The following is a 27,697-nucleotide window of genomic DNA, read 5'->3' on the forward strand; positions in this document are numbered from 1 at the left end:
ACAGAGAAGACAAGCAGTGATTCTACAGCATCTTACTACGCGGATGGACAGTGACAGCAATGGGGTATGTGGGGCGGACTTGGTGATGGGGGGAGTCTAGTAACCATAATCTTCCTCATGTAATTGTAGACTATGGGCACACTGATGCCATCTGAAAGCAAATGCAACCCTTAGAAACCCAAAATGATAACTCCATTTGTATTCCATGTGAACATGACCAAGCAGGGCTTGGGTGTCTGCAGAGCAAACGGAAAATGGGTGACACATAATCAAGGAAAAACAATGAGTCAGAAGCAACCAGGAGGCTTTGGGTTTTTGCTCCTTTATGTTTGTCCCTGAGTGGCAGCTAAATAGGACTCTCTGGACCAATAAAGAGTGAAGAGACTTAAAACTTCATTTGGTTTTTTTGGCTTCATTGTTTGGGAGAGAAAACCTCAAAATAATATACATATCTGCCTTTCTTCCCGGCTTGGATAAAAACTATCTTTCTCTGCACTTTTATTTACTATCAGTTAAGGAAGGACAGTGATACCTTCATATCAAAGAGCTTTGAAGCTTAATTTAAAATATTACAGGCCCTCAGAAAAGCTCCTTAACATAATTTAGAAATACATACTTCTGAGTCAAACAGCTTATTTATAGGTAAAATGATAAGCATTTTATTAGCTATCATATGAACGCCTGAATTTTTTCTCTCTGAAACACATGTGTTGCTTGCAACCTGCATTATATTAAAAGAGGTGACAGTAACTCATCATCATGGAAATATTTTTCTGAGATAAATTTCATCTTATTTCCTTCCTGATTTTAATTGACAGGTGAATTTGCAAGTATTCCACTAGGTGGTGCTACAGAGCGCACGCGTGGAAAACGAAATTCTATGCATTCAATCTATTTCTGGGGAAGAAAAAAATCTCAATAAACCTATAAGTAAGAATACTTTTACTCTTAGCAAGAAGGTAAATTATAGACTAGAACTGTTCAATGCTCAGAGAAAATGCATTTATGTGCACTAACATTTAATTTTTTTTAATGTAAGCAAGGTCAACTTGTATGTTTTATAAGTACTCAAGGACCGGTGTGGATCACAGCTTAGTCACTTTCATCCTTATATGATTACTTATGTATGTTGATCATCTTTTCGTGCAAAGAACTCGGTGACCTTGAAAATGGTCACACTGCTTCGAGAGTGAGAATGAAGAAGACCGAACTGCATCACGGAGGGAGCCTGGTGGTTGCACTGTCTCTACTCTCAGGAACCATCATGTGTGTTCCTTTGTCTTACTTCTCCCTTCTATCCTGGGAAGTAATGTAAGTTCTGTGCTACCACTACAGTTAACAGTAGTTTATTACATAATATCAATCAAAAGGCAGCAAACATAATTCTATGACAAGGTCAGGTTTCTGATCAAATAAAGCAAAAGCCACATAAGCGAAGAGAAAATATGAAAAAGCACAGATGATATATTACGTAAATCAGTGTCCTTAAAATTAGTCTCATTTTATTATAAAGTCTATGAATGATATTTTTGTCCTTCACTATTTCTTGGATTAGCTCAATGTAAAGAATTAAAGAGGGCTTTTAAAAAAAACACATGGAAAAATGAGGAATATAAAGCCTCAGATGCAAAGTATAAAACATCTCAAGAGACCACACTGAGTTAGAAGTTGAAATTCTAGTGTGTACAAAAAAATATTCTTTCTTTATAGTATGCCTAACAAATATATACATAAGGGTATTAAATACACATATATTTTCACAGAGTAACAAGACACTTGGGTGTGATGGTAAATAAAGACCCCTGTTACAGTGAAAATTACTACTTTGCTGAGTCAGTCAGAAAATCCAAGTTTATAAAAAGCAGGGTTTCAGAGGTTATCTGAGCAATGGCAGAAAGCTCAGAGAGCTGAACAAAGGTGCTATTAGTCCATCTTTTGGCCTGGAAAGCAGAGGACAGCAGCAATGTGGAAACGTAAGGATAATTCTGCCTAGGTGAGGCAGATTAAGAGACAGAGAAATGAAATAACTAGGGATAACAAGGAAACATTTTTCAAAAAGAATGGCAGGACTTTTTCATTTTAATCCCAAGAACAGTCTAGTTTGTTTTTTGTTTTTTGTTTTTAAATCCTGCCAGTTCTTTTAAAAGATTAGGGGGCAAAATGGTAAAGGATATTGGACTGAGGGGAGCTGGGAGAGATGTGGAGGCGACCAGCAGTCCACACAGGGCCTTGCCTGTGTGAGTCATGAAAGGGAGGGGTAACAAAACCACGGAGTGTTTTTGTACCGAAAACAAGTTAGCTTGATGAAAGATTAAAAAAAAAAAAATCCTCAATAATTATGCAGTCCTTTTGGTTTCTACGACATTTCATAGGCCCCAAAGCCAAGAAGTTAAGGGCTATAATTCCTAAGTGGGAGAAAGTGGAGCTCAACACAGATGATTTTGCCCAAGGTTCCCATTATTAAGCCCCAGATCTTCTACACTTAAACAAGAGCTCTTTTTATGAGGTCATAGTTAAAATTCAAAAAATCAATGAAATTCCCGATTGCCTGAAGAGAGTTCACAGCGGCCCAGCTTCCCGCCTCCTCGGGCCCCATGGAGACCCTGCACCCTGCGTGCCTCCTGCGCAGCCCACGCTGCACCCCTCCCATTCCTCCCTGCTTCCTCACCACTCGGCATCTCCCTGCCCTACTGCCTCTTACCCAGAACACTCTTTCCACCACCCCATACAGACTGAAATGTGCCTGCCCCCAAAAGTTACATGGCAGAGCCCTAATGTGACTGCGTTCGGAGATAAGGCCTCTAAAGAGGAAATTATGGTTAAATGAGACCAAAAGGGTGAAGCCTGACTCCAGCAGGACTGGTGTTCTTATGAGAAGAGGAGGCAGAGAGCATAACTCTCCACTCCCCCTACTGAAGGACAGAGCAAGGAGATGGCCATCTTCAGGAAGGCCTAATCAGAACCTAACCCTGTTAGCATGTTATCTTGCAAGTCCAGTTTCCAGAACTGTGAGAAAATTAATTCTGGTGTTTAAGACAGCCAGTCTTAAGACCAATATCCCTGATGAACATATGTGCAAAAATCCTCAACACAATTTTAACAAACTGAATTAAAAAATGTATCAAAAGGATCATCCATCATGACCAACTGGGATTTGACCCAGGGATGCAAGGAGGGTACAATATTTGTAAATTGATCAACACGATTCACCACATTAACCAGAAAAAAGGATAAAAACTACATGGTCATCTCAATAAATGCTGAAAAACCATTTGACAAAATTCAACATCATTATGATAAAAACTCTCAACAAAATGGGTATAGAGGGAACTTACCTCAACATAATAAAGGCCATCCATATACAACAAACCCACAGCTAACATCATACTCAATGGCAAAAAGTTGAAAGCTTTTCCTGTAAGATTAGGAATAAGACAAGGATGTCCACACTCAACACTCTTACTCAACATACTACTGGAAGTCCTAGCCATGGCAATCAGACAAGACAAAAAGATAAGAGACATCCAAATTGGCAAGGAAGAAGTTAAATTGTCACTATATGCAGATGACGTGATATTATGCATAGAAAACCCTAAAGAATCCACCGAAGCACTATCAGAACTAATAACTGGATTCAGCAAAGTTGCAGGATACAAAATTAATACACATAAATCTGTTGCATTCCTATATACTAACAACAAACTAGCAGAAAGAGAAATTACGACAATTCCATCAAAAAGAATAAAATACGAATAAATCTAACTAAGGAAGTGAAAGACCTATATTCTGAAATCTGCAAGACACTCATGAGAGAAATTAAAGAAGACACAAATAAGTGGAAATCTATGGATTTCCATAGATTGGAAGGTTTAATATTGGATAGGAAGGTTTATGGATAGGAAGAATTAATATTGTCAAAATGACCATCCTGCCCAAAGCAATTTACAGATTCACTGCAATCCCTATCAAAATTCCAAAAGCATTTTTCAAAGAACTAGAACAAATAGTCCTAAAATTCATATGGAACCACAAAAGACTCTTGAATACTAAAGCAATCCTGAGAAAGAAGAACAAAGCTGGGGGTATTATGTTTCCAGACTTCAAGCTATACACCAAAGCTACAGTAATCAAAACAGTATGGTACCAGCACAAGAACAGACCCATAGATCAAGGAACAGAAGAGAGAGCCCAGAAATAGACCCACACCTATATGGTTAATTAATATATGACAGAGGCAAAAATATTCAATGGGAAAAGACAGCCTCTTCAATAACTGGTGTTGGCAAAATTGGGTAGCTGTGAAAACTGGATAAGAGCATGAAACTGGATTATTGAGTAACTCCGTACACAAAAGTAAACTCAAAATAGATGAAAGACCTAAACATAAGACATGAAACCATAGATCTCTTAGAAGAAAACAGGCAAAAATCTCTTGAACATAAGCGTGACCAATTTTTTTCTGGACACATTTCCCCAGGCAAGGGAAGCAAAATAAAAAATGAACAAGTGGGACTACATCAAACTAAAAAGCTTTTGTACAGCAAAGGACACCATCAACAGAATAAAAAGGCAAGAATGGGAGAATATATCCAAAAAATAATTTATCCAATAAGGGGTTAACATCCAAAATAAAGAATTTATATGCCTCAACACAAAACAAATACCCTGATTAAAAAAATGGGCAGAAAATCTGAACACTTTTCCAAAGAAGAAATACAAATGGCCAACAGGCGCACGAAAAGATGCTCCACATTGCTAATTATCAGGGAAATGCAAATCAAAACTACAATGAGATATCACCTCACACTAGTTAGGATTGCCACCATCTAAAAGACAAGAAATACCAAGTGTTAGTGAGGATGTGGAGAAAAGGAAACTCTCCTATACTGTAGGTGGGAATGCAAATTGGTGAAGCCCCTATGGAAAGCAGCATGGAGGTCACTCAAAAAATGTAAAATAGAAATGCTATACAACCCAGTAATCCCACTCCTAAGAATTTACCCAAAGAAAACAAAATCCCTGATTCAAAAACATATATGCACCCCTATGTTTATCGCTGCATGATTTACAATAGCCAAGATATGGAAGCAACCAAAGTGTCCATCCATAGATGAATGGATAAAGATGATGTGGTACATAAACACAATGGAATATTATTCAGCTATAAAAAAGAAAGAAATCCTATCATCTGTGACAATATGGATGGACCTAGAGGAGGGTATTATGCTCAGTGAAATAAGCAAGGTGGAAAAAGACAAATACCACTGATTTCACTTATTTTTGGGCTCTAGAAACAAAATGAACAAGAGAGCAGTTGACTCATAGACACTGGGAAGTGACTGGTGCTTATGACCATGGGGGAGGGGCTGGGTCGACTGATGGTGAATGTAAGGGGGACAAAGGGGCACAAAAATCTCAGTCATAATATAAGTCGGTCACAGGAATGGAACTGCAGCATGGAGACTACAGCCAATGGTTCTGTAACATCTTCCTGTGTTGACAGATAGTAACTATACTAGTGGGGGTGAAGATTTAATAATGTGTGTAACTGTTGAACCAATCTGTTGTATACTTGAAACAATTTAATATTATGTATCAACTATACTTCAATTAAAAAAAAAGAAAAAAAGAACACATAACCTAAAAATGAAAAAAAAAAGACAGCCAGTCAGTGGTTTTCTGTTACGGCAGCTGGAACAGGCCAAGACATCCCGTCTCTCCTAAGTAATGTAAACCCTGCAATGTCAGTTTGAATGTCACTTCAGAAAATGAGCCCTTTTAAGAAGGTTAGGTGCTTTGTTCCAGCTAGTATAGCATCCTGCACTTCCTTAAGTTTACATAAAATGCCCCTCACACTTTCTTAAAATTGTGTACTTAATTCTCTGCCTCTTGCTAATCCCTACACTCCATGGAGTACAAGATCATCTTTGAACTGTTTCACCAGGCTAACTAAATATCCATTGAAAGACTGTCCATTTCAGTAAAATGTTATTTATAGAAAAGGGCTGTGAAAAGCACCTAGATGACTATTCACTACACTTGAATTATTTTGATTTAAAACATTTCTGATGCTAATCCTAGTATACTGCACGGACACCACAAAGAAGAGGTTCCTTTGTCACTTGCCTGATTTCCTTTAGTGCTGGTGTCTAGTCTAACAGGTAATTACTATGTAGGCCTTGAAAGGATATCACAGGGGAAAGGAAAGTCCAGAATTCTCTGAGGCTTGCTACAAAATGAGTGGACGATACGGCTGAGTTTTGTTTGTTCCTCAGTCCTAATCAAAAAGAAAGATACTATGAATTTAATGCTTGACAAAAAGGCTGAGCATTCAACTTCTTTTTAGTTTTTAAATAAGAATGATTCTGAAATTTAAAGAAAATAGTTAAAACAAAGCTAGAGATAAGGTGAAAGAAACTAAAAAAAAAATCTTAAACCTAACATATAAATGCGCAGTAATGGCTGCTCAGAGTTATTATAAGGGTTAATATTCTGTGGAAAGTACCCCAGCACCTGATCTTTTGCAGGCATTTAACAAATAGCACTTTTTATTATACTTATAAATAATAATTGGTAATAGCAATTGTGGCCATATAAATTCAACATGTACCAATACACAGACCATTAAGATGCCATTAAGATGACTGCACCTATGCCTGGAACTATACTCAATGTTGCAATTCAATGTTGGAATTAGTAAGTACTTGGGAAAACACAAGGATTATTATACCAATGGCCTGGGAAATACAGGTTGATCAATTTGGAATGAATCCTAAACAGAAATTTTAGCATGAATTATTAAACGAGTGGACAAGAATATATGATGGGACAGTATTCAGGAGGAGCCAGAATGAGTCACTCAGAAAATCCACGTTTCATTTCCCTTTCAGAAATGACTCTAGATTGGGGGTTGGCAAACTTCGGCCTGCTTCCTGCTTTACAAAAACTTTCCATAGAACATGCTCATTCATTCATTATGTGTTGACTATTGCTCTTTTTGCCCTACAAAGGCAGCGTTGAGTTGCTACCTGGCTCTTCACAGAAAAAGTTTCCCAGTTCCTTCTCTAGATGACAGACAGGAAAATGCTACAGGAGGGTTTCCTTGTATCCAAACCAGGATCCCCTCCCTGACCTAGCCTCGGCACTCAGCCCCGTGACTGGTTTCAGGTGACTGGGCCAAGCACAGTGCTGAGCCTGGAACAGAGGGACAAATAAGACCAACATCAGTTGCTGACAGCTGCAATGAGGGTGCACCCCAAATGGGCAAGGCCCACCCCAACCAGCTATAGACACCAAGGACCTGTCCCCCTCAAATGAGATATATAAGCTGTAAACAATCAAGGCCCAAGACTCAGAAAGACACTTTGACCCGCCTGCCCCACAACCACATAAAAGAATTCAGATTATCACTGTAAACAACCACATTACAGTATAAACAAGGTGTGGCAGACAAGGATGTGGCTGCATCTGTCAAAATTCCTCTCCGTGCCCCCTTGTTTCTGGGTGCCCAAACATACCTGTTTACCAAACATTTACTTTCATATTTCTGTGAAGTGTTTCCCCCTCCTTTGAAGTCCCAGACCTCTACCCCCTTCTCCTTAGTGCAGGAGGACACACAGACGTCACTGTCCCTGCCTTTGGATTCTATGTTGGTAGATACTCCATACATACGTAATTAAACTTTTCTTTTTTCTCTTGTTATGTCTCATGTCAATTTGATTCTTAGACCAACTAGAAGAACCTCTAGGGGCAAAGGAAATTTCTTCCTCCCCAACACAGCCAAGTGAGGAGATGGCCCTGAGGTGACTGATGCAGGAGAGAGGACATCCACGAAGGGGAGAGCCTTCCTGGGGACAGTGGTGTCCATGGAACGGTGTAGGCGGGGAACTCCAAGACGGAGGGCCAGGTGGGCGTTCGGGTGCCCCTTCCCCTGGTGACCGGATCACTGCCCACCCACACTACCACTCCCAGAAGTTGAGCCATGATAGAAGCAGAGCTTGGGAAATCTTTTGAATATTTTAATGATCATTTCCCTTTCCTTCTGCATCATTTCCATCAGCTTAGAAATATTCTGCAATCTCTCTAGAACAAACCCACTCCTTTATCACACATGCCGCTCTAGGACATCCAGTTCTCTGCTCCACTACACAGAACTCCTCCCAAAATGCATATGTTCTCCCCATGATTAACCTCCCCGCCTCTCATCCTCTCCAGAACTGACCCCACCACCCCACTGAAAAATACTTTTCGGATCACCAAGGACCTCCGCGTTGCCAGATCCAACGGCCAGTTCTTAGGCCTCACGTCACTGGTCCCGTGGGTCGGATTTGCCACAACTGACCATTACTTCCATCCTGGTCACCTGGCTGGGTCACTGCTCTTGTTCTCTTAGAAGCTCACAGGCTGCTGCTTCTCAGATTTACAGATTCCTCTTCAACTCCCTTTCCTCTGAATGAGGGCCCACCCCAGGGCTTACTTGGTCCTTGGCTTCTTTTCATCATTATCTACTGTTCTTCCCTTGAAAACGTCATCTTTACATTAAATGCTAGAGTGTATCACTTCAACTCCAACCTCTTCCCCAAATTCCAGACTTGGATATCTACCCACCTTCCTTCCGTCACTGGCTTACACGACCCTGTCCAAAACTGAACCCTTGATTCCACCCATCATCCCAACAACAAAACAACAAAAACCCAACCCCTCACTCCTCCCCATCCCCCAGAATGGTCACTTTCCGGCTGCTTTGGCCCAAGGGGAAACCTGACACCTCCTCTCATACGCACATCCAATCGGTCAGCAAATTGTGTGAGCAGCAATAAAAATTCTTGACTGCATGTCTTTATGTGCACTAGGAGATATGTCTATAGCATACATTTCTTGCAGAACAAACCTGCATTTTTAAGATTTCAAAATGTAATATTCCTGCTTTCCTCAATTTACTAATAACAGTTATGTTTGTTATAGCAACAGGACACTAGTTTTATAAATTATGCTATATTTCATAAATACCAAGATGTGGGTTTGTTTTTTTTTTTCACATTTAACATGTCTGAAATCCAGATTCAGCATTTTACAATTGCTATTGGCTAAGCAGCACACTTGGAATTAGGTGTTCACACTGATGGTATTTCCAATGGCTCGTGGGCAACAGTGATGCTATACATGTTGAGTCTGCCATTTAAAATGTCTTCAAAAGTTACAGTGTGATTTGGCACTGAAATAAGAAGTTATTGCATAGGAAGGTGCAAGAACAAGAGCAGGACATGTGTGTGATATTAGTGAAGTAAATATTTATTGTAACATTGAACAAATGTAATTCAGTATTTTCCTGCAAAGCAACAACCAAGCCTTCCAAAGGGACCTCTGGTAAGAAGATAAAGCTGTGTTAGCTTTTGTTATTAAGATACATGTAAAAACGAATCTGCCAAGCAGTACAAGTGATGGCAGAAGAAATTGCAGATTTCCTCAGAGAACATCTATTTAAAAAAATAAGAGCCTGTTATGACTAATTCATTGATCACTCATGATTATCAGGAAAGTACTGTATTGTGGTTTAACTCGCAAAGTTTTTCCACTTCTGTGCTTAAAATAATGGTGCATCTTATAATGTATGGCATCAGGTATTCAGTTAAGTACAGTATAGCTGTCGATGAAATGCCTTACAGCTAGGAAAATGGAAAAAAAATAGGCTGGGATGGAAGGATCTCCAAGACAAATTCAAGTGCAAAATTGTTCATAGTACGACTATCACTTTTTAAAAAAATAAAAAATAAAGAAGAGACAGAAAGTACCAATAGGAAGCCAGGAATAGCCTTCTTCTATGAAAACTTGACATTATCAACAGCTCGCCTTGTAAATCTGGGAAGAAAGCACGGGCTACTCGAAATAGTAATGGACCACCTTGGTATCCATGCAGAGAAAAAGAAAAAGAGAAAATAAATTTAATACAGTGAAATTAAGTACTTCTCTTTACCAAATGATACTGACCAGGAAGAGCAAAAAGGCACAGACCGGAATTCTAACTGCAATCCCGTCCTCTGACAAAGGACTTGCCACACGCTGGGAAGGCACTTGTGCACACATCTGACAAGGGATTTATATCCAGAACATATAAAGACTCTAAGAAAATTAAAAAGAAAAGGATTTATTTAAATGGCAAAAGACTTGGCAAGTCACTTCACATGAGGATTTCCAGAAGCCGGTAAAGCAGTGAAAGGTACTCAACACAGTGAAGCCTCTGAGAAATGAAAATTAAAGCCACAAGGATCTAAAACTGCATAGATCACAATGGGTAAATTAATAAGATGATGCCAGCACTGGCAAGGATTCAAAGCAAATGGCACTTCCATACATACTGGTGGGAGAGTAAACTGGTATATGCATTTTGGAAACCTGCTTGGCAGTTATCTAATAAAGCAAAAGGTATGTATATCCTTCTACTCAACTCCTAGGTAAATACCAAAGAGAAGTGCATAGGTCTGCCATAAGGCCCGTGTGAGCATGTGCATGCAGCTAACCCAGATGCCCTCCTGTAGTGAAACAGAGTGCCATTACCTGAGGAGGGGACGTAGGAGGAGGAGAGAGTAAGGAATGAACTGCACACCTACCCACCACAGCATGGCTGGCTCTGCTGGGGTGGGAAGGAGAGGCGACAGGGAATGCACCCAAGGGGCTTGCATTGCACGAGCCATGCTCTAGTCTTCACTGGGTCTTGTATCTTCATGCTGTGTGTGTGTAGGTTTGAAAATCTTTGAGTAAGGGCAAAACTGGGGCAAAGGATTACTGACATTTGGGTAAAAAGAAAAATAATATTTAATGGACATACACACGTGAGCAGGCAAGGGTGTGTGTACTTATCAATATGTAAGATATAAGAGACACTGGCAACAGGAATTCTTGAGAGGAGGCAAACTGTGGAGCCGTGGGTCAGAGCAAGTTGGAAGGAGACTTCCCTCCCATTTTATGCCTTCAGTGCTCCCTGAGTCTGCTGCCAGATATTTTTCCCCTCGCCAAAATCCCTCCTTGAATATCCCAGAAATACCCATATGCACTCTTGGTGGGAATGTAAATTGGTGCAACCACTGTGGAAAACAGTTTGGCAGTTTCTTAAAAAATTAAAAACAGAACCTTACCATATGATCCAGCTACTGAAAGAAATTAAAAACACTAACTTGTAAAGATATATACACCCCATATTCACTCCAATAGCCAAGATATGGAAACAACCTGTGTCCATTGACAGATGAATGGATAAAGAGATGTGGCATATATATGTATATATATGATGAATGTTACTTAGCCATTAAAAAAGAAAGAAATCTTTCCATTTGTGACAACATGGATGGACTGAAGGGAATTACAGTAAGTGAAATAAGTCAGAGAAAGATAAATACTATATATCTAAAATCTAAAAAATAATCTAAAAAAAACAAAAACAAGTTCATAGGTACAGAGAATAGATTTGCCCTGGGTAGAGGTGAGGTAGAAGAATGGATGAAGGGGTAAAAAGACACAAACTTCCAGTTATTAAATAAATAAATCGCAGAGATGTAAGTACAGTAGAGTGACTATAGTTAATAATACTGTATCGCATATTTGGAAATTGCTAAGAAAATTAATTTTGAAATTTCTCATCACAAGAAAAAAATGTTTTAACAGATGTTAACTAAACACAATATAGTGATCACTTTGCAACATACACAAGTATAAACTCATCTTGTACACTTGCAACTAATATAATGTTACATGTCATTTATACCTAACTTAAAAATATTAAAAGATAAAAATAAATAAAACCCCAGAAATATATTGGCAAGTTTGCATGTGAAAACTAATATTCTTAAACTTTTGTTCTGAACTCAAGTTCAGAAGTATTGACTGAACTTGAGACTTAGTGTGACTGTGTTATGTATAACATATATGATACATATTACACAGTATAAAATATATCATACGATATATAAAATCTGGAGTGATTATGTCAAATATAATTAAGAGCAGGAAAGCTGTAGCTCAGAGATGGAAAAGACATAGACACGAAGATAGACTTCAAGGAGAACAAGATGGAAAGAATTTGGAAGCCCCCACCCGTTATGTTTCCACACCAACCACTGTTACTGAACCACACGCCATTTCTTCACAGCCCTGACCCCCCATCTGTCAGTACACGTCCATTTCAAGGGTTTCTACTATGAACCTGTGACCCCCGCCCCAGACACTGAGCTCCGTGAGGGCAGAGAGGTGGCGTTTGCTCAGCACTGTATCCCCAGACATGGCCCACTTGAGATGCCACAGCACAGAGGTGAAGAGCACAGAGGTTCTTAGTTCACCCCTGCGGGCCTTTGTCTCCTCCTCTCCAGAATGAGGCCAGTAGCACCTCCTCACAGGCTGGCTGTCGGCACACAGGAAGCACGGAGCACGATGCCCAGCACTGGGGAGAGTGTCATAATGTGGGTGATGGCGATGATGACAGGCGGGTATCAAGGAGAACCAGGACTTCCCTGAAAAGCAGCAGTACTTTCTCAGGATGGAAAAATAGGATGAGAATAGAGCATCTTGCTAGGAAGGAATAATGCTTTCAGTAATTCCCTGGTTTGCATATTTGCAAACTGCTCATTGCAGTGCTATGTAAGGTAACAGGGCAGTGGGATCCCAGGAAGGGAACTGGGACAGCATGGTAGGTGTCCAGTATGGAGAATGAGGCAGCAGGTAGAAGTGAAGGATCGCCCATATACAGTAACAGGGACAGAAATGCGGAATACGGAGCCGAGGGAAACGGTTAAGGAGCACAGTGAAATCTGTAGGACAAAAGACTTTATATCTATTACAATTATAGGCATACAAAGGAGTAAGAGACACTTAAAAACACATACAAACCAAAAGAATATTCATTCAATATACAAGAACGATTTCCGAAGGGGGAACAGGTGGTGAGCCATGGGAAATGAAAGTAGAACGGAATAAAAACAACAAGGAGAGGAACCTCAGACGCCCCATGATGGGCCAGTTAATTACACAGCATGTAAAGAGGCAGAGCACCTTTTGTAAATGTAATGAAATTTATCAGCTGGTAGCCTGGCTACTCTAATTACACAGCAGCTACTAAATCTTATTACTGAGTGTGAGAAGCAGTAATTAATATTAGACTGTCATATCATGGCCCACCAAAGTGAAAACAACACCTTGCTCTTAGGATGAAGTTTGGCTTTGAAAAGGTGTAAATATTTCCATCTTGGTGCCAGTTTGCAATCCCTAGAGTAGACAGAGCATTAAAGACTGCTAGGCATTTATCTGATGCTTCAGAAGAGGTGGGATGGTGATTCTCTTGAACATAGTTAAGAAATCTCTAGAGAGTTTGTGTAAATGTAGTTTCTTATCCTAGATCCCCAAGTTTAGATTATTTGGGTTGGGGTTAGAGCCCAATACAAATATGTCTACTGTAGAATCCTGAATATTCTATACATGCAAGCGAGCACCCTACCAGGGAATAGAGACTAGGCACATTTGATCAACTGGGTGTTTATATCACTTAATTAGTTAACCTGACATACATTTATTTATTCAGAGAATTCAAAATACCTCTTGGATAAAGACCTACTTAACCACTTACTCTGACTATGATAAGAACAGGAAAGAAAAACATGGACATAAGTCAATGGCAGATAGGACCAAACATCAGACAGATGACTGATACAGAGGTGAGCCTGCAGTGGCTCTGTCAGTCATCATGAAACTGAGTAACATAAGCGGGCGAGTGAAAGTTAAGTCATCCCTGATGAAAGAGCATCAGGCAACTGGAAGCCACTGGCTCCAATCCTCCGGCCAGTATCTCACATATCAAATGGAGCTACCATGAAAAAGCAATTCGTGATAATTACCGGACAGGATGGTATAATGCTTGTGTGGTGCACAAATAGTCCACATGTTTTCTTTATAATGTTACTGGTGTCATGCTCTTTCCAAATTACAGGTGGTTGTTTTTCCTGCCTTATCGTTTGTAAATTCTAGTTGATACAAACATACCAACCAAATGTAAAATGCTGACTCACCAAATGGTATCAGTTATTCCCTTAAATTCTTATCTTACTACTTGGAAAGGAGGTCCAAAGCACACATCAAGTATGTAAGCTCATGGACTGTAGTGTGAAAGACCGACTTAGTGGGGTTCTCATCACTGAGGTTCTTGAATCTTCGTGAGCATTAGAATCACCATATGGATCTACTCAGTCAGACTCTCTGGGGACTTGGGGGTCGATATGTGTATTTTAAACACCTGGTAATTCAAATGTAGACGTTGAGGGCCACCAATAGTGAGGATCAGTATGATGAGAGGCCACACTGTAAAAACAGACTTAAAAGCTAGTCTGACTCCAGATTGTAGGATTTGGGGAGTCTAAAGAATTCACTAAATCATAGAACTTGATAGGTTAGAAAACTAGAAGCCAATACCTTTCATGAGCATTGACACAAAAATTCTTAACAAAATATTTGCAAACTGAGCACAACAAGATATAATATGAATTGTTCACCATAATCAAGTAGGATTTAGCCCAGGAATGCAAGGTTATTTTAACACCCAGAAATGAATGAATATAATAAACTATAATAATAGAATAAAGGATGAAAGCATATAATCCTGTCAGAATATTCAGGAAAAGCATTCAACAAAATCCAATATCCATCCATTCATGGCAAAAACTCTCAATAAACTAGGAACAGAAGAATCTGAAATTTTGAGTAGAAAAGTATCTCAAAGCTTCAAAATTAGTAGCAATGTTTCAACAAACTTAAAAAAATTGCTTCTTCCTATCATAAAGTTAAATAATAAAAATATTTAAAAACTCAATAATATTAAAATGTCAGAAATTGAAGGAGTTGATGACTTCTTAAATTGTCCCAACTCTTTAAAGCTTGTTAGGGAGACTGCAATTCAAAATTCATTATCTAGACTCTTAACAGTCTTTCACAAGGCATGAAAAGAATGTCAAAGGACCACTTAGGTATTGATTCTATGGCTTAATTTATTTCCCTATTTCATCGAGAATCTAGTAACCATACAATTACCTGACAGAATAGCTAGATTATAAGAAAAGAGCTCAGTCTCATTCTCCCTGTTCCTAAAATGTCCCCGTGCCACACCCTCATCTCCACCCACAATCAATCTCCCCCTGGCAATTATGCCTCAATATCACCCACTCTCCTTAGGGCCACAGCTGCCCAGGAGAGGATGGACACAAAGGTCTTCATATAACATATTCACCCACACAAATGACCTCAGCCTCTCCAGGCATGTCCTGCTTTGCAAGGGCACTAACCAAGAGATGGTGACCTACCAGGAGATTTTATGGCCATGCTGTTGAAACCTGCCACTGTAACTCCCATTGTGAACTTTATTTTCAAACATTTTCTATGGGGAAGAAAGGCCCTCCACTCCCATTCCTTTCCAACTAATCCAGAGACTTCAGGAAACTGACAGCAAGAAGTAGCAACTCCACTATAACAACAAAGCAAAACTGAAGGAACAAAACAGCAGCAGACTCAGACACCAAGAACAGAGTAGCACACATAATGTGGGGAGGGGGGGGCACAGGGAAGGCAGCATAGCACAGAGAAGACAAGCAGTGACTCTACAGCATCTTACCACACTGATGGATAGTGACTGCAATGGGGTATGGGGGGGGACTTGATAATATAGGTGAATGTAGTAACCACAATGTTGCTATGTGAAACCTTCATAAGAATGCATGTCAATGATACCTTAATTTTTAAAAAAAAGTAGCAACTCCCCCTCCCCCGATTTCCGAACCATCACCACCTCTACACCTTGGAGAACTGCTGCCCGGAGAGGAGGCATTACACTGGTAAACTGAAAAAATAATGTTAAGTCTTTATTAAGAGAAGCCAAAAAGCCTTGCTCCTTGCTCATTCCTTTACTCATTTCCATGCCTGTCTGTGGCTGCTTCTACACCACGTGGCAGGGCTGGTTAAGTGACAGGAATCACATGACCTACAAAGCTGAAAACACCTACTATCTGGCCCTGTTTGTTTATTATCAAGACTCCTGGTCTTGATAATCAGGAGAAAGGAGTCTCTGGGGGCTATCGGGGGCTATTTGTGAACAACATACTAGCAGTCTCACACAGGAATAAACAATGGTAACTTGCCCACCAAAGTACCCGAAAACAGGGAGGCAGTTTGCACCTCAGTTCCGATGAATGTAGGACGAATATATAGACTAGCAGAGGTTGAATACGGGACCCACTCTTGATCCAGTTTCACAAGCTGTTGAATACACTCTAAAAGCTCCTCTTTGTCAAATACCTGAAGGAATGAAAAACATAATAAATGATGGAATTCTCTTCCATTGTAGCAAAAAGCAAACATCCTCCTGAAAGCTTTAGAGGTTAAAAAAGGAAAAATAATAAAACCAAATAAGATTTTTTTTTTCTGTGATATCCCCCCCACGCCCCAAATTGAGACAGGATGATGGATTATCCATATGGGAGGAGGGGGGCATAAAAAATAGGATCCCTAGCTCTTTTCATAGCCAAATATCAACTACAGTGAAATTATACACTTAAATGTGACAAAACATTAAAATTTATATTAAAAAAATACAAAATATCACTGTCACCTGAAGGGAGAAAATAATTCTTAAATAAGATATAAAGCACAAATCATCAAGGGAAATAAAAACAGATAAAGTTTGATTATTTAAAACTTAACTTTCTTCAAAAGAACAAACTGTGTGCAACAAAAGAGAGAGAGACACACAGACGACCCAACAGAGAAATAGGCAGAAACAAAGAGCAGTTTATTTCTAAGGAGAAAAACGTTTTTAATATACTAGATGGAAGACAGTGTATAAAATAAGTAGTTTCTACCCACTCGACAGGGCAAAGAAATACACTTTGGGTGATGTGATGGGTTTTCCAAGGTGGACATGAGTTGGAAACATGCATCTGAATAGTACTCGGGATATCAGGATTTTGGTATTTAAATACTAACCTATAGCAGCAATCACAGTGCAGTAACATTTAGCAATCAGGATTGCCAATCATTTAGAATCTGTCAACATGAAGTGTCACCTGCTTGGGCTCTGATACTGCTGTCAGAGATAAGATTTAGTAGAAAGAGAACTTGACTAGGGATTCCTAACCTTGCATCTAATTTCTTGCCCTGTCCCTTTACTCTGTGTGACCTGAGGTAAGTCACTTACCCTCTCTGGGCTCAAGTTTCCTTCTCTATGCAAAGATGCTACTAAAATTTACAATACATACCTTCTTGACAGTGGCTTACTGCTATGGTTAAACAGACAAGGGATGTAAAACCACATGGCACAGTTTATGGTAGAGCTGAGGTCCAATAAATGTCACTTCCCTTTCCTTCTGTCCCCCTTTTAAAGGATTTCCCAGTGATTTGTCTGTAATGGTAGGAGAGTGAAACTAGAAATTCCTCCAAGAACTCACCTTAAGCTCCTTTCTGGAACCATATTATGGCCTCGGAAGGAGATGGTTAAAGCATGGGTTACAACAGAGGGAGAGGGAAGACCTGTCTAGAAAGAAGTCATTATGTGGGCTTCCTCAATGTGCAGCTTGCACTACATCCCAGAAGCTTAGATAAACAGAACATGTAAGGGAAGGAAAAGACTTCTTTCAGTTCAGAAAGGCAGCCTGGTCACGTCTCAGGGAACGGAAGTTATCCAAGTCACCTCCTATGTAGACATGAACCTTAGGGTCTAAATCCAACCCACCTCACACTGAATTCTGCTCCATAACAATGTTATAGCCAGGATCCAATGGCCGTGAGACATCACTCTGATATTTTCTTTTTTTTTTTTTTTTAATAAAATTTGAGGTGAAGTATCAAAATAATTATTGCATACTCACTAGTGTCTAAAGTGATTAGACAAAATATCTGGGGGACACCATACTTTCATACTTTCTATTTTCCATACTATAATTCCATATGATCTTTAAATTTTATTTATTTTAGTTTGAGGTACCTTCTTCTTCCTCATCCTATTATCTCCCACATACATGTTAATCTCCCCCAGACTGTCCCAAAGAAACAGAGCGTGGAATCGCCAAACGATACTGCTTATTTCCTCGCAGTTTTACCTCACGGATGTCGAAGTAGGTCTGAAAGAACTTCAGCGTTCATACGGTTTTTACTGAACATTGATCTACGTGTTCAGAAATGATGTTCACTGTGACCCATTATATCAAAAGACACAAAAGAAAGCCCCAAATGTACGCACCGGCAGAGTTGCCCTGATAGCAGATCGGTACATTCTATCCATGTTGAGGTTTGGCCGAAACAGTCGAATTTTATTATCCACTCCTCGAAATGCCTTCAATCCTTCAAATAACTGAAAATAAAAGAGAAATGATCTTAGAGGGCAACAGAAACAAGCCCTGTGTTCACATAACTGACTTTTCTCTGGGTGCTCATCTGTCACCCTGTGAAGCCGCTGACACAGACCTCGACCAGAGACCCCTCAATCTAGAACAGCCAACTGCTGACAGACTGGTCATAGGAACTGGGATCAAAGGAAGTCCTTTTATTACCTAAATCTGGTGGGAATTCAGAGTTATTCTTAATTTAGCAGGAGCCACATTGCTAAATAACACATCAATGGAGAGGCTAAGAAAACTCCAATTGCACAGAACATGGGGGGTGAGCAGCCAGCCCCCTAAAAAGCCCCCTAAACACACCAATGTATTTTTTTCCCTTAATCTGGCTCATTCAGATTCTGGGTTGTTGGTAATCGTGATGTGACCAGGCCTGGTTTAGTCCCCCAAATCACAGAAACCAAGCCCTTCAGGAGGATACTAGTGAGGGCACTGCCACCTTTCTCAGGCAAACCACTGGGCAGGGATGCTGAAGACCTGGAGCAGGTGCACACTGATAAATGCAGAGAAAGGAGAAAAATCGATCATTTCAGTGGGAAACTTTAACACGGGTTCCCTAAGGAACTGACAATAAACAGGCTAAAACTCGGTAAACGTATGGAAGATCTGAACAATAGGGGTGACCAATCTAATGGGCACATGTTCTTTTTGCCTGGTTTCTAACTGTAAGATATGTGAGAAATCAATACCGGAACTATAATTACAAAATGTCCACATTCTGGAAAAGAAGAAACCCATTGCTAAATAAAGTATGAGCTAAACAAGAAACATAATGGAAATTAGAAAATATGTTGAGCTGAATGATAATGAAAAGTAGGGCCTTTAGAAAGTTACAGCCTTGAAGCTTAGCTTCCATGAGAAAAGAAACATAAATTGGGTAGCACAGTTAAAAAGCACAAAATTAGACATAAAAACTACACGTATGTATTTAAGTGCATATATGTAATCTACTAAATGTAACAGGAGTAAAGCTTCAGTTAAAAGGTAAGGTTGTCAGATTTGACTCACGTGATAACATCTAAAATACATCAGAAGCAAAAAGACACAGAAAGAAAGAGAGCATATAAATTCCTTCCAAAATAAACCTGGTGAGGTTGTCTTAGTAATATAAAACCAAATAGACTTAAAGAAAAGAAGCATTACTAGAGATGACAAAAGGTAATTTCATAAGGCTCAATTTACTTCATAATTTTCAAGTTATATGTACTTTATATAGGCTCAAATATATATAGAAGGATTATATATGATAATCTCACTGAGTAACATAGATGCAAAACATATAAAAGGATTAACACAACATGATTAAATTGGATATATCCAAGGAACAGAGGTTGGTTTAATATTAGAAAATCAACTGTTCATTCTATTAACAGCTTCATATAATGAAAAAACTTAATATAGTGAAAAAAAACTGTATGCTCATTTCATTAAATGTACTAAATGCTTCTAAGAAAACTAAACATTCATTTATGATTTTTTAACAAGTTTTCTAGATTAAAAAAAGGAAACTTCCTTAAGGGACACAGGATATTGATCATAAACTTGTTGCAAGCATTATACTTAATGGTAAAATTCAAACCTTTCCTTTTCAGATTGGGAACATCACAAATTACCAGCTCTGACTACTTTAATTCAATACTATATAATGAGTATCATAAAGAATAATCAAATAAAAAGTATTAGGTCTGGAAAAGAAAAAAACTGTCACAGATCATAAAACACAGGTAAGATGAAATATGTAGAAAATCTAGAAAAACTGACATAGTCTTTTGAAATTATGTTTAGGCAAGGTAGCCAGATGTAAAATTATATGCCTATATAACAGCAGCAGTTAGAAAGTAAATATACTACTTGTGATAGAATTAACAGAGAAATACTTGAAGGAAAATTGTTCTAAAAGAGTGAAAGACCCATAAGTCTTTAACTTTATTAAGTCTTTAAAGACCTAACTAAATGTACAAACAATCTTGGGCTCATAGATCCTAAAGGCTCAATATTATAAAGATACAGATTCTCTCCAACTTGATTTAAATATTCAATATAATCCAAGTGAAAATCACATCATGGTGTTTTATTTTCTTGTTGCAAACTGAATTACAAAACTTGACTGACTTGATAAATTGAATCTAAAAATTATATACATCTAAAAGAGCAAATAACCCAAAATATCGAAGCACTCTTGAAAAGCAAATAAAAAGACTTGTCCTAGGCAGACATCAAGACTCATGAATGACTTGGCATAAAGGTTAAGGCAGTTTGCCATCTGTGCAGTTAGACAAGTAAAACAATGGAACAGACCCAGATAGACAAGACACTGGAACAGAAATGCAGACCAAAAGCCAAATCCCATGTACACAGCAGAGGTGGCATGACATATCGGGGGAAAAGAGTGGTTTTTAAATGGTGCTGGGACAACTGGTATCCACTGACGGAAAAATCTAAATTGGACCCCTAGTTCATACAAAAATCAACTTGTAGGATTAAAGACCTAACTGTGAAGGGCAAAAATCGATAATATAGGAAGATGTCTTCATAATCTTGGGGGAGGAAAAGAATCTTTAAGTTAGAAACAAAAATACCAAATAAAAAGCAAAGACTGATAAACTGGACTTAAAATTTTAAGTATACTTCTTGTCATCAAAACATAATAAACAGAGTACAAGGGTGGAGAGAAGTATGGCTTTAGGGCATTTGCATCATTCCTCAGGGGTGAAGTTCATCTCCATATCAATGGTGGGCAACCGAGGGTGTGTCTGAACCTGGGAGGTTAAGGGGAGGGGGCTGGCTTGCATGCTGGCTTGCTTCTTCAGGAGCAGAGGAGAGAGACGGCCCCGGGCCGGAGTTTGTATGCAGTAAACGGGTTTTAAATTTTATTTCTCCCTTTGATTGATTTCGGGCTTTAGAGGTATTTTGCCCCAGGATTTTCCTTCCCTGGACTTACAAGGACCCATACTCACATATATAAAATGCTTCTAGAAATCAAAAAGAAAGGACAACATAATAGAAAAGTTAGCAAAAAAAACATGAATAGCCACTTCAAATAAGAAGATAGCCAACTGGCCAATAAACATATGAAAATATGTTAGGTTTCTTCAGAGTAGTAAAAATTAATTATCACAATTAGATGTCATTACAGTAAATTTTCTAAAATTTTTTAATCTTCCTATACTAAGAGTTGACAAGGTTGTGGAACAGTAGAAATGCTTTTTCATGGCTGGTGGGTATAAATATTGGTAAAACCACTATGGAAAACATTTTCTTTTCTTGTAAAAATGAACATATATTAAATGACCAGCAGGACCATTCTGTTACATCCGTAAGCAGCATTTCTCAAATCTTTTGGTGTCAGGATGCCTTTACACTCTTAAAAATTATGAAGGTCCCACCAAAACCTTGTATTTGTGCCATTATTCTATCACTATCATATTATAAATTAGCAGTTAGAAATTTAAAATTTATTAACAATGAACCATGACACATAAACATATCATATTTTAGTGAAAAATATCTATATATTTCAAAAGAATCAGTGTTAAGTGGGGCAGTTTTTAATTATTACAGATCTTTACCATTTAGCTTAACAGAACACAAGTGGATTCTCAAATCTGCTTTTTGCAGTATGAAGTAAACAAAGAAAATCCAATCTTACACACATACATAGTTGAAAAAGGGAGACCTATTTCTGAAAGCACTTGCAGATAATTGCAGATATTCTTCCCTGACACTATTCCAAAATTTGACAAGTGGTGGTTCCTTAAAGGTTAGTTGTAAAGTGGAATCTGAAGCCATATAAGTTTTCATTTTATTATATTAAAATCTAATGGTACTTTATGGTATTTCAATGGTATTTTATTATAAAGTCCAAAGGCTAGAGTTCAACTAATGAAGCAGAATCAACAGGAGGTATGTACGTTAATATATTTAAATTTGTGAGAAGAAATTGGCCAAGCAAATTCAAAATCTGTAGGTCAGGCAGTCAGGAAGAGAAGATCCCCAGCAGGCTTGTCCCCAGCAAAGGTGAGCTTCAGCTCATCCCCAAGCGGCGGTCAAGAAACGAGGGGCAGCGGAGGAGCACACCTGCACCAACATCCTAAGGTCAGGCTCACCCAGAATAATCTCGCTTTTGATTAACTTTAAAATGAATTGATTAGGGACTTAAATCTCATCTGCAAAATTCCTTCACAACAGCACCTGGACTAGTGGCGTGTGTAGGCAATAAAATGGTCACTGCCTCCGGTTTCCAATGCTCACAAGAGAATGTCCTGTAATCCACTCTAACTAGAAGGAGACTTTAAATGGACTTCTGGGCACTGTAGTTCACACTCGCCACACCGACACATCAAACACACACAGTCTACCTTACATTTTGGATGGGTCTTCACTCACCTATAAATTTGTAATATTATGCAATGTTTATTTGGACAGTGGTGATTGAAGTTGAAGGTTAATTAATACCTTTTTCATACAATATATCTTTTAATAATAATATAATAATAGCTAATAACTGGGCTCTCATGCACCAGGCATGGCTCCATATGCTTAAATGAATTATCTTATCCTAATAACAACACTAGGAGGTAGGCATGATCATTTCCTCAATTTTACAGGTAAAGAAATGGGAGACATAAAGTGATTAAATAAATTTCCCAAATCATAAAGCTCCCTATCAAGCAATAGACACAGACCTGGAGCCCAGGAAGTTCAACTGCAGAACCTGAATACTAAACCATATGCTTTCTCACTTAAAAAAATTAAATGGGATGATCCATGTACGATATCCAGTACAGGGTACATTGCTGGAATTCAAGAAACAAAAGTAATTTTATCATTGTTGTTGTGAGTATTTACTATTACTGTCTTTTAGTCCCTTCACAGATAGGCCACTACTTATTTCCAGTACCCCAATATTCTGGAAGAGATTTCCAACATGTGAAAAATGAGTAAAATAAAATGGGGTCCAAGGGAATGGTGGAGTGCATCGTGTATCTGGCTAAGTGTGTGTTCTAAGGGGGCCCAGAGAAAGCATTCGCTGGATATTTAATATTTTATGCGTACAGTTACTCCACTCATGCCTGAAGGATGATATTCATGACATGTCTCTTAACATGCCTAACTTCATGCTATTGGTGGTCATAAAAACATGCAGTTAGCATGAAAACCTAGCCATAATATTATACTCAATGATCCTTTCTCCATCATTAGAAAATCTGAGAAGAGAGGTAAGTTAGTAAAATATTAGAGGTACTAGATTTTAGTTTGCTAATTTTCTCATCAATCGTCCTCATTTGCTCTACATGAATTTTTTTACTGATACAGAAAATACAAGATTATCTGAAAAACTGGCTAAGACTTACTGTTTTAATTATTAGTCAACCCAACTGTCTACAGGAAAAGTCTTGAAGACATTTATGACATCCTCAAGTAAATACGATAAAGCCCACAGTGCCCAGAAGCTCTATCAGCAGGAGGGCTACTCTGTACTCGCAGTGAAGACCGATACGGCACCATCATTAATTCCCACATACTTACTTCCACCGCGTAGTGGAAGGCCGATGAGCTGGGATGCAATGACAAGTTCTGAAGAGGCTTGATCTGGGGCTTCTCCCATCCAACCTCTGCGGACCACTCTACCGCCAACATGTGATCCGTGAACACAGTTCCAAAAACCAGATTAGCTGGGTCTGGCTTTTCTTTCAAAATGGTGGCTGGTGTGATTATTAGATCTTCAGCCTAGGGAAGAAAAATCAGTGCCATTCAAGAACAGTTAGGGAACATCCACTGGCTAGATGATACAGAGGGTGAACCGATAAAATTTAAGTCACTGGCCACTAAAAAGCAGAATTATTTGTCTTTTAAACGTTGGTGACTAACTCAGAAAAACTGAACAACATGACGTGGGCCAAACAAATCATGCCTGCATTCAGAACGCGGCCTGTTGTTTGAGATCTCTGCAATGCACACTGCCAATCAAGATCAGAACCAAATTCAGTGATATTAAGAAACAGGAGCAAAAAAAGCAAATGTGGTAAAATGATGGAAAAAGAGGAACATACCCCTTCTTTGCTCTCATTGTAAGACTCATGTTGAGCACTTGGGGAAGAAGAAAGGGGTGTCCTCAATAATAAAAACAGCAACACTCGTGACGATGTGTGAAACTGAAATGAACATCATTAAGAACTGAACCTCTTAGTAGTGGTTATGTTCCAACTCCCCCAAAGAATTCTTGGCATAACCCTTCAACCCTGACTCCCAGGGTGGGGGGGACACTCTAGTAGAAATGAGCAGACTGAAGCAAATGTTTTCCTCTTTGAAAACAGAGAAGTAGAAAATGAACACCAAAACAAAAATCCTCTGTTTGATGTTGAGGAAATAGTGAACAAAAGACCTCTGATTGCAAGAAAGATAAATAATAGTAGTAAGAAACAATTTCACACAGCAGCATTTCGCCAACACTCCACATGGCCAGCTTGCCTATTTATAAATGACCCAAAACACAGAGCATATGAATCACAACCAGTACCACCGCTAACTTTATAATAGTTGCAGAATGAGCAAAACCGAAGGTTTCTGTGATGGCTGCCCTTGTACTGTTCACCATGTAAGAACTTATTCACTATGTAAGAATTTGTTCTCCATGTAAGAACTTGTTTGTTATGCCTCAGAAGATTGGAGACTGACGAAAATTAGGCTTGGGGTGGATTAATGATTGTGCATTGAGCATTGACTCCCCTATACAGAATTTTATTGTTGTTAACAACCATTTGATCAATAAATATGAGAGATGCCCTCACAAAAACAAAAAAAACAAACAACAACAAAAAAAGCATACACTTCCAATGGTAAAATAGTAAGTAACCGGGATGTAATGAATATAGTCAAGATATTGTAACAGCTTGGTATGGTGATAGCTGGTACCTAGAATTGTCATGTATATAAATGTTGAATCACTATGTTGTACACCTGAAACTAATGTAATGTAATACCGTGTGTCAACTACCCTTCAATAAAAAAGTAATTATCAAAAAAAAAAAAAATAGTTGCAGAAGACTAAGTAAAACCACATGGGTAGGAGCTTTTTGACCAGTTAAAAAACAGTATGAGCCAGGGACAGGTTCAACATTAATAGGCTGGTAAGAAAAATCAAACTCCACTTCTTTTAAAATACAAAAGCACTCTACAGGAAAAGTTTTAAAGGCATTATGACTTCCTCAAGTAAATATGATAAAGCCCACACTGCCCAGAAGCTATATTAGCAGGAGACCTACTCTGTACTCGTAGTGAAGACCGATACAGAACCATCATTAATTCGCACTTACTTAATTCCACTGTGTAGTGGAAGGTTCCCCTACAAATAAAGAACTTTACCTCATCAGCCCTTATCATTATATTTCAAATGATCTCATGACTTTTAGTTCACTGCCTTATGACTGCCTTAGTCATTTGATATCTTATGAATGATTATCAGTTTTATTTTTAGAATAATATTTAGGCTGAAAGCATAATCTGAAACAGAAAGCTAACATTACAGTGAAGTGTGGGGCATTAAGGTCAACACTGTAATTTTTAGGTTAGTCGAGTAATGCTACGTTAAAATATGCTAATAAAATGCCATATTGGTGTGGGGGGGGTGACTTTCTTCCACCACTATTTAATACAAGCAAGTTAACTTAAAACTCTTTATGAAATGCCAAAAAAAATTATTTATAGAGATACATTTCAGCTAAATTGTTTTGATCCTTGAATCCCATTTCTCTCCATTTATCCTCTGAAATAGGTAGGATGTTGGGCAAATTCCACCTGCAGGTCAAATGTAGCCTCCTGGAATGCTGTGTAACATGTTTTATAGGAACAGTCACACCATTCTTTTACCTTCAGGGAAAGCATACTTGTTAATAGAAACCTGATGACCTTCAAGCCTTAAATATTTATTATCTGGCCCATTAAAAACATTTGTCAATCCCTCTTGACTGTTTAGACAAGAACCCCAACTGGAATATTCCATTAAATCTCCAACCTGAGGGCAGCACCTCACACATACAATAATACAGTACAAGTTTTCTTATACACTGAAAATAACATCTGGCTGATTTCAGATACACTCCCTAATGAACGCCAGGCTCATCCACAGAAGATGACCAGGGTTCAAAGTGAGTGAAATGCTGCTAACATCAACTTTTTATGACATGAATGGTTTCACAGTACTCTTGTACAACGAAGCCTGTGATTTTCTTTAGTGAGCTTTTCTTAGTGGCCAGGAAGGGATCAGAGACTAAGAAAAATGTGGAACCCTAACAATAGAGTAAAACAATGCAAATTTTCACCTATTAAAAGTACTAAGAGAAGTTTCCTAGTAACAGGGGAGGGGAGTAAGTGAAAGTACAGAGGAAGAGGGTGAGGAAAACGGCTGAGTTTTTTAAACCTGATGAATTCGGGATATGAATTTACATACTTCAAAGGCAGCAGAGATTGGCTTTTTTTTTCTTTTGAATGCCGGAATCAATAACTTGCATGGGTCTTCAAAAGCAAGACCTCCCAGCTGCTATTTCTATCATTAGCAATCAGGTCTATCATGAGCCGATCAACAAGAAGCCAATCCTTATACCACCTTAAGGATGACTAAGTTTGCAGATTAACTCTACCAGCCATGGAAACAAGAGGCAATAGAGTACATACAACTTTATTGCAATGACAAACTACAGAGAATATTTTAAAAACAAGATTATGGCTTTGCCTCGTATCAAACAACTATGGGGTGACTCTTTTTGTTGTTTCGTCCCCTTGCTTCTCTTTCCTCCTCATCTGCTTTATGATTCTCAGCATTTTTCCCCTTTTATTCACTCAGTGAACACTGGCTGCGCCGGCAGTGGCTCAGGCACTAAGTAAGCAGGAGACCAGGGTGCGAACAGCTCAGCCCTTCCTTCTCGGGCAAGCTCACTGTCAGCCATGGGCAGGCAGGGCAGCGAAGCAGGTTATTCATTCATTAGGCCTAATATTTTTTGAGCTCCTATGTACCTGTACTGCTGTAGGCCCAAAGGAACGTCAGGGAACAAAACAAGTCCTTTTATCTAACAGGGAAAACAGTATAAAGAAATAAATGGATCAAAGATGTCAGGAGGTGATTAGTGCTATCAAGTAAAAACTGCTTAAAAAGATAGAGTGGGAAAGAGAATACTTATTTTAGATAGAAGGCCTTAGAAAGGACCTTCTTGATGAAGTGACATTTGTGCAGATACTTAAATGAAGAAAGAAGGTATGTAGACTTGTAGACATCTAGGGACAAAGTA

General features: G+C 38.7%; 1 protein-coding gene across 3 annotated transcripts in view; it reads right to left on the reverse strand.

Annotated features, from left to right (window-relative positions):
* The window catches only part of BCAT1 (branched chain amino acid transaminase 1), a 107,273-nt gene that overhangs the window by 35,438 nt on the left and 44,138 nt on the right, over positions 1-27,697 (reverse strand). For all 3 annotated transcript variants that reach the window (XM_036889493.2, XM_036889492.2, XM_036889494.2), the window contains exons 3-5: positions 23,943-24,143; positions 18,260-18,370; positions 16,201-16,320 (exon numbers count right to left, since the gene is read on the reverse strand). In XM_036889493.2, the coding sequence (XP_036745388.1) occupies positions 16,201-16,320; positions 18,260-18,370; positions 23,943-24,143 (432 nt within the window). The remainder of the gene's footprint in view (positions 1-16,200; positions 16,321-18,259; positions 18,371-23,942; positions 24,144-27,697) is intronic.

Source organism: Manis pentadactyla, chromosome 14, assembly GCF_030020395.1.
Source record: "Manis pentadactyla isolate mManPen7 chromosome 14, mManPen7.hap1, whole genome shotgun sequence".
Classification (NCBI taxonomy): domain Eukaryota; kingdom Metazoa; phylum Chordata; class Mammalia; order Pholidota; family Manidae; genus Manis; species Manis pentadactyla.